At 34.6% G+C, this 12,178-nt stretch overlaps 1 protein-coding gene across 1 annotated transcript in view; it reads left to right on the forward strand.

Moving 5' to 3' along the window:
* The window catches only part of ATP9B (ATPase phospholipid transporting 9B (putative)), a 506,373-nt gene extending 494,558 nt beyond the window's left edge, over positions 1-11,815 (forward strand). Inside the window, exons 27-30 of the mRNA XM_044683481.1 lie at positions 1,105-1,162; positions 1,971-2,174; positions 9,903-9,935; positions 11,194-11,815. Coding sequence (XP_044539416.1) covers positions 1,105-1,162; positions 1,971-2,174; positions 9,903-9,935; positions 11,194-11,330 — 432 coding nt within the window. The 3' untranslated portion in view covers positions 11,331-11,815. The remainder of the gene's footprint in view (positions 1-1,104; positions 1,163-1,970; positions 2,175-9,902; positions 9,936-11,193) is intronic.
* The last annotated feature ends 363 nt before the right edge of the window (positions 11,816-12,178 follow it).

A 12,178-nucleotide genomic window follows, 5' to 3' on the forward strand; every position in this document is an offset into this window, starting at 1 on the left:
AGTTTTTTCAAGCTTTGGCTGAGTTCTGAAATCAGTTAGGGGTTTGGAATCTTGAGGGAAAAGTCAGTTGGTTTGGGTCTCCTGTGGAGGGAGGTTGTCTGACCAGCTGAGCTGCCTCCTTACCTATCTGTAAAATTGAAATTTAGCCTAGCTTTGAAATATTTATTTAAAAATTGTTATTTTAGATAAACCCTTTTTATCTTCCTTCCCTATATTATTTCCTACCTTCCCTCCGTTAATTAACTGTGGAGTTAATAAGGAGAGTAATTAGAGAGGAGTTCAAATCTGTGAAGGGTTAACTATAATTGACAATATTAGATATAAAGAAACTAGTCAGTCATCATTTATTCCCTTTAGATATCAAGAGCACTTTATAAGCTTGAGTTAAGGCAGGTCCTTACTCAGATTTCATCTCTGCCTCCTTTCCCCCACCTGAGGTTCCTGAGTCAACTGTTAGGGCTTCCTCAATCCACTTTCCTGACACATCAACCTTTAAAGATAATAAACCCTTTTGTGTTTTAACAGACCTATTAGTATAATTTGTCAGTTAGTTATTAAGAGAGGGAAGAAGAGGGAAAGAACAACATACTCTGGGCTTGAAGGGAAGCCAGGGTATCCATCTTGAAGGAAGGTGTAACTTCAAAACAAGACCCTTCCTGTGAAATTAACTAAGCCTGTTGTTAATTTCAGTTTAGTCTATTTCCCTCAGCCTGTGTTTAAGTCTGAGTCCTGGTCTATAAGCCCTGTTGTATTTGCCTGTTAGATTAATTCTCCCTCTCCCTGAAGATCTTATTCCTTCAGTGTTAAACTCCTTACTTCAGCCCTATTATATCCTGAATCTCCTTATTCCAGTCTACCTGTAGCCTAGATTTACTATCTTAATAAATCCCTGATAACCTCCTTTCAAAATTCCCTTGTACCACACACCTTTCCTCAAATTATCCCCATTACAATAACTAGTTATAAAGTTTATGTATGTTGATTTTTTTTGTTCTGAACCTATACATTTTAGATAAATGTGCCCCTCTTGTCTAACTATTTTGAAAATCCATGAATCACCTAGATTTTTCTACTCTAACTAACCTATCCTACTATTTTTTCCAGGGACGATCCTTATCATTTAAGACCTTCCTCATCTGGGTTTTAATCAGTATTTATCAAGGTAGGTGAGATCCCTAATTTTACTAGACTAAAGATTTTTTTTGTCTTCTATTAACAATATGTTTTCAGCTCCAGGTTAAATTCCCAAAGCTTAAAATTTCATCAGCTGTTATATATTGCTTTCTGTTTATCTCGTAATTCAATATTCCAGCATAGTATGCCAAGCCTCTTTACAATGCTGTGTGGATTGGTATTTTTATTGATGTATGTCATCTAAAAACTAACCTGTTCTTACTAATCCAGGAAAATTTTTAACAAGTGCTTATCACATTGCCTACCTGCACAGTAGGTTTCTTTCATAGGGTGATAGCTAGATTGTTTAAGAAATCTAAATTACATAATCAGTTAAAAGTCATTAACTGCCTTTGTGCTAGAAATGAATGAAATATTGTTGAAAATGTAATTAACAGATGAATCAGATACAGTACATTGAAATGTTTAATTATTCCCACTAATTGCTATTGGGTTATGGGTTTTTTTGCCCCTAAATATTAAAATTCTTAAAAGCTTTCATTTTCCATACTTCCTCTTGACTTAGTTACTTTGTGCTACTTATCCAATTCCAAAGCCAGAGTAAAACATACTGTTACTATACCATATTTACATTTGCTTTTGAAAGTTCTTGCACTTATTTACTGTATTTTTCAAGTTCTATTTTAAAAAATCAGTGAGTGATTTCTCTGATCAAAGATTTACACTATTTTTTATTATTTTATTATTTTGGTAGTCATTTTCATTGTAATTAAATTAATTTTCTAAGTCAAGTTGACAAAGTAATAATTGCTAGCCATTTCTAACCTATTTTTCAGGTGGTATTCTAATGTACGGAGCCCTAGTGCTTTTTGAATCTGAATTTGTCCATGTCGTTGCCATTTCCTTCACTGCCCTAATCCTGACTGAGCTGTTAATGGTTGCCCTCACCATAAGGACATGGCATTGGTTAATGGTGGTGGCTGAATTCCTCAGCCTTGGCTGCTATGTGGCCTCTCTTGCTTTTCTAAATGAATATTTTGGTGAGTTATCTACAAAATTAGTATGTCTTTTCTTTGGGTTTAGAGTTTTGTTTTGTTTTTCAAGGTTTACTTATCATTACCTCTTAATGTGAAATATTGAATTATAAATCGCTATAAGAAATCAATTAGAAAGTTTCAGAACATAAACATATATCATGCAACTCATTTTATCATCAATTAATGAAATATAATTCATTGCCATAGAATTTTAGTAAATTCAGAAAATCTTTATAAATTTGGCTGTAATTGGATGTCAAAAATTACATTGATTTCAAAGAATGTTTCTAACCCCAAGAAATTAGTTTATATTATATTCACATTTAAAATATAGTACCTGCTGTGAAAGAATGCTTACCAAACCTATAGCCTAGATACATAAGAAGCCAAATTGTTCTGTTACTTGTTTCTCCTTCAGTTTTGGAAGAGATTTTATTTTTATTATTATTCATTTTTTACTTAGGTATTTGACTTAAATGGCAAAGAACAACTATAGGGTATAGTGTTTATATCTCAAACTCCATTAATGCTTAAAATATATAGCATCATAACTTGCTCTAAGGATTTTATTGACTGACACCAAAAATGGTTCAATGAAAATTACTCAGCCCATCCATACTTCTGAGGTATATTTCAACTTTCACATACTCTGAAGGACATAACTAATTATTTTCATCTTTCTTATTAAACTTATGCTCTTATCTTCACTCCACATATTCTAATTTTACCCATCTCTTCTATCTACATATCATTGATTGTCTCCAGGCAAAACAGGTAGAAAATATCTGAGAGCAGGAAATCCTAAAAGCAGGGAAAGCTATCTAGCATAACCTGAAAGGAAAGGTATTGGTCAAAGGAAATTGGATGTCTGAGGAGGGGTACAATAAAAAGAAAGGAAAAGGGGGACAAACTGTGGAGGAACCAATGTTAAGGCATAGTGAATAACTATGGCATTGAGTATAAGTGGGATGAGTTTGCCCATGCGAAGAAAATGGATAGCTGAAAGGATCAAAATCCAGGACCTGACAATGTGTTCTTTGAAACACACTGAAAATGAGTGTGTTCACTTTGAGTGAAGATGAGTGGCTGGCATAGAATATACTATGCTTCAGCTGATCCAGAGAAGACAGGGTTAAGAGCCATGATCTCTGACAAGATTGAGGCCAAAATGGATATAATTAGAAGGGATGAACAGAGTAACTATGTTATGTTGGGAGTACTATGGACAATGAAGCATTCTCAATATCAGATCTGTATGCACCAGAAGTTGTAATATGCAGATTTTTAAAAGAAACACTAAATGAGATACACATGGAAATAGAAAACAAAGAAATAATAATGGGTGGGTTTAATTTTTCCCTCTCAGAGCTAAATAAATATAACCAAAAAATAAATAAGAAAGAAGTTAAGGAGATGAATGGAACCTTAAATTAGTTAAATATGATATCTATCTGGAGAACCTCCACACATTTATGTGAGGCTAGTAGTAGATCTAAGCCTGAGCATGCACATGATTCAAAGATAGTTTGGTTTAGAGAGCATAAATATTCTACATTAATCTTACTTTTAACACTCATCATCCTGTAGAGGTAATCTTGTATCTTTGAGGGCTTGTGGCATTGGAATAAAAGTTCCACTGGGTATGACCAAGCTGGAAAGACTTGGTTTTGCAAAGAGCATAGTCCTGGCAACAGATTGTCTTTGCTCTTAAGAAAAAATCTAGCTAACTATGGCCCTGGTAATGTATTTTAATTGAGAATGAGGTGAGTTAAGTGGATCAGATTAAATGGTGATAGGAACATGGAGAAACATGCCTAATATTATACTGCCGGAGCAACTGTGAATTGTTTTTTATACTATGGCCTACAAAGTTGTTCATGCTCATTGACCTAGGGATCCCATTACTAAGATTAGGCCCCAAGGACATTATTGAGAGGGTAAAAAAGCTGTGTATGTGTGAAAATATTCTGAAAGCTGAGTTTGTAATGACAAAATAACTGGAAAAACACAAATGCAGTGATAGGGAGAAATGGCTGAATAGCTTGTGATATTTGGATGTGATAGATTCTATTGATATTAGAAATGATAAATATTGAAAATATAAAGAAAATAAGGGAAATATATGAAGAGATGAAAAGAGAATAAGAATAATAACATACTATGATTAGGTTGGGTTTTTTAAAAATAACAGTCAGAAAATCCTAAAAGGATAACCCATACCTAATGGAACAACCTCAATAGACGATCAGACTTCGAGAAATGGAAAACTAAGAACTTTTGAAAGCATTCCTTTATTTGGAAATTATTCTTTTTGTTAGGAAATCAAAATTTTCCTTCCTGAAATTTTCAAGCCATTAATCTTTGTTCTATTCAATGGAACCAAATAAAATAAGTTTTTCTCATCCACATAAGTGTTTTTCAGCCATTTCAAATGAACTGTTATGTCTCTTCTTGTGTTATTCATGCTATGCCTACTTCCTTTAACCAATCCTTTTATGAAATGGTTTCAAGTCTCATTATCCTGTTCTCCTTCCTATGGACATGCTCTAGTTTGTCATTATTCTTTCAGAATTGTGACTCCAATTATTTCATATGTGTTCATACTAAAACAGAGTTATTACAAAATTATCTCATCTCTTGTTCTCAAGTCTCTCCTATAAATTTACATAAGCTTTTTTGAAGGCCAGATTACATTGGTGATTTATATAGAACTGTAATTCTCTAAAATGCCCAGATATTTTCACATGAGCTACTCTAAAGCCATGTTTCCTCCATTGTTAACTTCTGAAAGTGATTTTTTAAGGCTAAAGTTAAACAATTATTTCTATTCTGTTAATTGATTTCTAATTAAATTAATTCATTTTTATTCAGGAAGTATGCTAAATACATAGAGGAAAGTCTCAACCCTTATTACCCAAAAAATGGTGACTAAGATATGTCAATAAAGACCAACTCATACATATTTCTACTTCTCTATATAAAAGTTTTTTCAACAATCTACACCTGCTGCTGGGACATCCTTGATGAAAGTATGAGAGAATAGACAGTCTTTGGCAAATGATATTCTGCAACAATTCTTTGTTTGTTGTAAAAAAAAAGCATTTGAATACCGCAAAATGCCACCTCAAGACTTATCCAACAAGGTGTTTTCCCATGCATAAGTTAAATCATGCAAGCTTCTTTGAAGACTCAAAAACTGAGATAACTTTGTTCAATGACTTGTCTGATAAATGTCTTACTCTTAGATTCAAAAAATCTTCACAGTAGAATATGAACGTAGCAGAAATAGGCAGCTGTTTGTCAAAAAAATTAGGGGTTTTCGTGGACTGCAAACTCATTATGAATCAGCAGTGTGATGAGGCAGCCAACAGATCTAATATAATTTTAGGCCGCTATAAGAAAAGTATAGTAGGGGCAGCTGGGTAGCTCAGTGGATTGAGAGTCAGGCCTAGAGACTGGAGGTCCTAGGTTCAAATCTAGCCTCAGACACTTCCCAGCTGTGTGATCCTGGGCAAGTCACTTGACCCCCATTGCCCACCCTTACCACTCTTCCACCTAGGAGCCAATACACAGAAGTTAAGGGTTTTTTAAAAAAAAGTATAGCATCTAGAATTAGTATTATGAAAGCATTACTGTATTTGGTAAGTACTATGCTGCAGCGAGTTCATATCTGTGAGGTTATATTTAATTTTGATTGCCAAATTTCAAGATTATTGAGTCTCAAATTTATACTATTTCAGTATTGGTTGAAGAAACTGAGGATGTTTAGCCAGAGAAGAAAAGTCTCAGGGTGGCCTGGATAGCTTCTTTCAAGTATTTAAAAGATTGTCATGCAATAGAAGAAACAAATTTGTTCTGCTTAACTGGAAAGGGCAGAACTGGAAGCAATAGACAGAAGGTTCAGATTGCAAATTTAAACTTGAGATAAGGATGAGTTTTCTAACAGCTAGAGCTATACAAAAAAATGACTTCTCCATGGGACTGTAGGTTTTCCTTCCCTAGAAATCTTCAAGCAAAAAATTAAATAACTTTGTGTTGGATGTGTTGAAGGGATTCTTCTTCTACTACAGGTTGGACAAGGTAGTCTATGAAGCCTCTTTCACTCCAAGACTCTGTGTTATCTGTGTTATTCTCAATCCAAATGGAAGAGGGGTTCTCTATAAGTGGTGAAGACCTCCAAATGTTCTTGTTTTTGAAGATATTGTGCCAGTTGTGTGAAGTCCCAATACACTGCAGAACTTCCAAAATAAGATGCATAATCACTCAAAAGAATTTGGCTTAAATATCCACACAGGGAAAAATACACACACACACACACACACACACACACACACACAGTGAATGAAGAATATCTGTTGCTTAGGTTATGATATGCAGCTGGACATACAAGCCATAAAATTGGTCCAAGAGTACATATGTCTTGGACAGACATTCTTAATTGAGAGTGAAAGTGGACCCAGAATTAAATAGGAGAAGGCAGGCCATCTGGTTTGCATTTAAGAGATTATTCAGTGCTTTTAATGACCCCAAGTTTCTCCCTGAAAGAAAGGCCCATATTTTTAACATCAGTATTCTTCAGTAATGTTATAGCTGAGCATCACTGTTGCTGAGGATTAAAGTTTTAGGTCATTCCAAGGGCAACAGAAAAGCTCATGGTAAGTGTGAATATAGAGGTAACCCAAAGGATTTTTTCAGTAAGTTATGGTTTAGAAAAGGATGTGGGCCCATTGTGATGAGAAGGGGAGATAGACCATATACTCTACTACCACCATTCAGTGTCATAATATCTAAAAGACCCCGAGAAGCAACTCTTCTCCCTGACATCCCTCCCCATAAAAATTTGTAGAAGGGCATGTACAAAAACTACAAGATATGAAGTAGTTTGTAGCATAGCACTATCTGCTGATATGCATATATAGTATGTCTATTATAATATCCTGAGGTATCCACCTAATCAGGCTTTCTGAAAATAAAACAAATCTAATCTGGGAAGATTTTTTAATTAAATGTTTTATTAATATTACTTTTTTCTACATAACCATTCCTTCCAAATGACTTCTTGCCCTTTCCCAGGAGAACCTTCCATCAAAGCAAATGAACCACTGGTCATATCGGATGGTATTGCCTTATCCCCCACATGTGGTCCAGCATTTCTCCATAGACACACATGCTTCAAGTCTCTTGCATCATTAAAGACTTGTCCTTAACTAACCTAATCTTGTTACAGTCACTGCTTCCTTTTCCACATATTCACAAAGCATCACATTATTAACACATTCAAGTGTACAATTCAATTCAAGTCAAGCTCATTGACATATAATTAAAGAGTTCTCCTTCTCTTTTGAAAAATGGAACGTTTGTCCGTTTCCAGTTGGAAAATCACAGAATTTCAGGACCTCAGAGTTGAAAGGAACCTCAAAGTCTATCCAATCTGATCCATACCTAAACAAGAATTCCCTCTTCAATTATATTCAACAAGTGGTTATATTACCTTTTCTTAAAGATTTTCAGTGAGGAAGAACTCAGTGTTTCCATGTTGCTTTTGGATAGCTCGAAATATTAGGAAGTTTTCCTTTACTGTAAACTTGATTTTGTCTCTGGCTCCTGAATTTCTTTACATATCTTCCTAATATTTAATGCTATCCTCCCCACCAACTCACCCTTTTATCTATCCTGTTTATTTTAAATAAGGCATATGCCCTTAAAAAACAATAGTCTAGTCCTGCAGCACTTCTATTTACCTCAGGGTTGTTTTGTTGTTGTTCATTTTTTCCCCAATTACATGTAAAAAGCTTTCAACATTTTTCAAAGAATATTGATTATCAGATTTTTTGCCTCTCTCCCCACCTCCACAAAAAACCCCTTGAAATGGTAGGCAGTCTTATATAGATTTTACATGTGCAATCATGTACAAAATTTTTCCATCTTCATCCATTTGTGAAGGAAACTCAAATAAAAATTAAAGTGAAAAAAGTTTGCTTTGGTCTGTATTCAGACACTTATCAGTTCTTTTTCTTTGGAAGCAGATGGCATTTTTTATCATGAGTTCTTTGGGATAGTTTTGGATCATTGTTTTGCTGAGAAGAGTAAGTTATTCACAGTTGTTCATTATACAGTATTCCTGTCACTGTATACAATGATCTCTTGCTTCTGCTTATTTCACTTTGCTTCAGTTCGTGTAAAGTCTTTCCAGGTTTTTTTTTTTAGCTCCTCTTTGTTGTTTCTCACATCACAATACTATTCTATTACAATTATATACTATAACTTACACAGCCATTCCCCAATTGACGGTAACCCCTCACTTTATAATTTTTTGCCCCCACAAAAAGCTCCTTTAAATGTTTTTGTACACATTGGTCCTTCCCTTTTTTGTTTTTGTTTTTTTTATCCCTGGAAGATACAAACCTAGTAATAGTATTTCTGGGTCAAAAGATATGTACGGTGGGGTTGTGGGAGGTAGTGCAGCTGGGTAGCTCAGTGGATTGAGAGCCAGGCCTAGAGGTGGAAGGTCCCAGCTCAAATCTGGCCTCAGACACTTCCCAGCTGTGTGACTCTGGGCAAGTTAATTGACCCCATTGTCTAGCCCTTACCACTCTTCTGCCTAGAAACCAATACACGGTATTGACTCTAAGATGGAAGATAAGGGTTAAAAAAAAAAAAAAGATATGTACTGCTTTAATAGTCCTTTGGGTATAGGTCCAAATTATTCTCTAGAATGAATGAATCAGTTCACAACTCCCCCAACAGTGCATTCATGTCCCAGTTTTCCCACATAATCTCCAAGTTTTGTCATTTTCCTGTTCTGTCATAATAGCCAGTCTGATAAGTGTAGTGTGGTATATCAGTGTTGCTTTAATTTGCATTTTTCTAATAATAATTTAGAGCATTTTTGCATGACTACTTAGAGCTTCAAGTACTTTGAGAATTGCCTGTTCATATCCTTTTACCATTTTTCAATTGGGGAATAATTTGTATTCTTATTATTTTCTCTCATTTCTCATGTATTCGAGACTCATTTCTCTACGTATTTGAGAAATGAGGCCTTTATTAGAGAGACATGTAAAAAAATTTTTTGCACCATTAAGTATTATTCTCTGTTCTGTTTCCCTCTGTTTAGTTTCTGACCTCCACCCTTAACCTCTCAGGGCCCACAGGCAGCTTTCTAAGAGTGCTGTGGAGAGTTGGTAAAGCAATTGCTCTAAACTGAAAGGAGTTTCCCCAGTAGGAATTCCCAGTGAAATCATAGGTTCTGAACAATTAAAACCTAAACTGAGCTACTTACTGACCAAACTGACACAACTTATCTTTCTTTCTCTAAAAGCTACTTCAGAGCTGACCCTGTAGAAAGAAGGTCCCTTTTTCATTGACTTAATCACAGTAAGGCATGACTGGTTTTCTAACCTATCTTTCTCAGTCTGTTAGATTTTTACATGTGTTTAGTTGTATATCCAGTAGGGAAATGTTTGGGTATCAGAGCTCTGAAGGGAAAGTAAATTACTTACTGCATTTCATTTTTTTTTAAATGAATGTAACACCACAGATGATAAAGTAGAAATGGAAGTAAAAGTGTCTGCTTAATACAACCACTGTGAATATATTTCGTGCAGTGAATGTTATAGCTTTTTAAAGTATTTCCCTTTATTCACTAGCTAATCACTTTTGTTGTTTAATTTCCTAATCTGTCTGTGACTCTCTTCGCCTTTCCTTATTTTCTATCTTGTTTTGGAACAGGTATAGGCAGAGTGTCTTTTGGAGCTTTCTTAGGTAGGTGAAGTTACAATTTCCTTCTATTAGAAGAATAGTGTGAATAAAGATTAAACTCTTTAGAGAGTGAATTGCTAAGAAAAATCTAGATGTTCTTTTAACTTTTCAGTTCTCTCACTAATTCACTGTATAAAAGGTCACATAATGTCCTTTTCCTCCAGTTTGTACTACACTGCTACCCCGCGAACTGATCAGTAATTTTTGTAAGATGCTTTTACCAAGATACCAAACCTTATTCAGCCTACGAGTAAGCTATTTTCTAAAAATATCTCTTTAAAAATTTGCTCATGTTGAAGCAATCTTTTTAATGTTCCTTCTTTATGCCCATAATTTGACCATTTATTCTGCCTAAAGTTTTTCAAACTTTTATATTTTAGCAAGTGATCCATGAAAATTCAATTCAACAAAATGTATTTGATGCCTACCTTGTGGCTGGCACTTTGCTAGGCATTGGGATACAAAGATAAAAATCTTCACTGCCCTCAAGTTTACAAGCTACTGAAGAAGTATCTTAAGGATTTCTCAATGTATCATTTTGTTATGTGGTCATTTTTTAGTATAGGGAAACTCTTATAACATAGCACTTATTACATGGATTCTCATGTACCACAGGTCAGATTATGCCCCTGACATTTTTTACAGGTAAAAGATTGGAAAATTCCCACATAATAGACTTTGTCCTATTTTCTGACATCATCACATAGAATTTCTAATTGTATATACATCATCATATTTTCCATGATCCCTTCATGTAAAATTAGATTGGCCTGGTCATTACCAATGCCCTTTATTGTAGTGTTACACATTTAATGGGGCATCTCTTTCCTTCCCAGCTCCCCACCCCACCCCTGGAAAAAAAGGCTTTGTCAAATAACAATTAAGTTAGCATTAAGTATCTCAGCAGGCATTCAGAGAAACATTATAGTTCTACCTAATGCTGTGCATTGGTGAATGCTTGGTAAGTGTTGAGGTTGAGAATTATCCTCAGTATTTCTCTTTATGAGATGTTTAGTTGAATGAATTCTAAGAACAGTTCCAAGAAATAGAATCTGAAAAAAAAAAAAAAAAAAAAAAAAAAAACAAAGGAAAAGCATGAAATTTAGAATTGGGTTTCTACAGTTTTTTTTATTCATGGTTTTGTGAAGGACTTGAGGAGGAAACATTCAAACAATTTAGAAAATGTTCTTTGACATTGTGCCAAGGAAATCAAATCCTTTATTCTTTCACTAAGACCTTTTTCTATTTCTTTCTCATATAGATGTTGCCTTTATCACAACTGTGACCTTCCTGTGGAAAGTGTCAGCAATCACTGTTGTAAGCTGTCTTCCACTGTACATTCTCAAGTACTTGAAACGTAAACTTTCTCCACCAAGTTACTCCAAGCTTACCTCATAGAAGGAATTCTCCACCTACATATCCCTTCTGCCCCCTGCCCTGCCATTGACTTCAACTGAGATTTGCTTGGTGCCTCCCATGGCATTTTATTGACGTGAGATTTGTGATGTACTACTGAAAGAAAAATTGGAAAAAAGCAAAACAAAAAAAAAAAAACAACAAAAAAAATGGAGAATATAAATAGGAAAGACTGTGTCTGCTGTGTAAGATAGACTTTAACTAATGACTCCAAACAGGGAGAGAACATCCATTTTTGTCTTTTTCCAATCATTTCAACTTCTTTATTGATTATAATTTACTTTTTGTTAAAAAATGCTGCTTAATTATTCCATTGCTACTGCAAAGATTTTTGCTACTGCACTGTTCTATAACATAAAATGAAAGCTTATTTGATATTATGTAATAATTCTTTCACATTCAAGTTCTTTCCTTGATGCTGTTATGTAGAAACACCCATTCCTATTTAAAGTCTAATAAAATCTTAGAAGCTATAAGTACCTTTGTCTGTATTTGCTGCTATATGTGACTCTTCATTAAATGTTGATAAATATGAGCTATTTCAATTACCTGTGGATGCCCTGCCTACCATAGTACTACCTTGGGAGCTGTTATCCACCTTTCTACATACCATTCCTCTCACCTGCAAATACTTCTGAAAATGTACCTTCCAATCCTCTTAAATGCACTTTAAAGCCAACTAGTGCACTCTGTAGTTCTTACACTCTGTGTCATTCTGTCGAAAGTACTGGGGCAGCTAGCTAAGTGAAAATGTTTTAAGCCTTTCTGTCCACTTTGTGTTTGGAAAACTTCACTCAAATATTGCTTCATGAAACATTTCTACATATCTT

This window comes from Gracilinanus agilis, chromosome 1, assembly GCF_016433145.1.
Source record: "Gracilinanus agilis isolate LMUSP501 chromosome 1, AgileGrace, whole genome shotgun sequence".
Lineage (NCBI taxonomy): Eukaryota > Metazoa > Chordata > Mammalia > Didelphimorphia > Didelphidae > Gracilinanus > Gracilinanus agilis.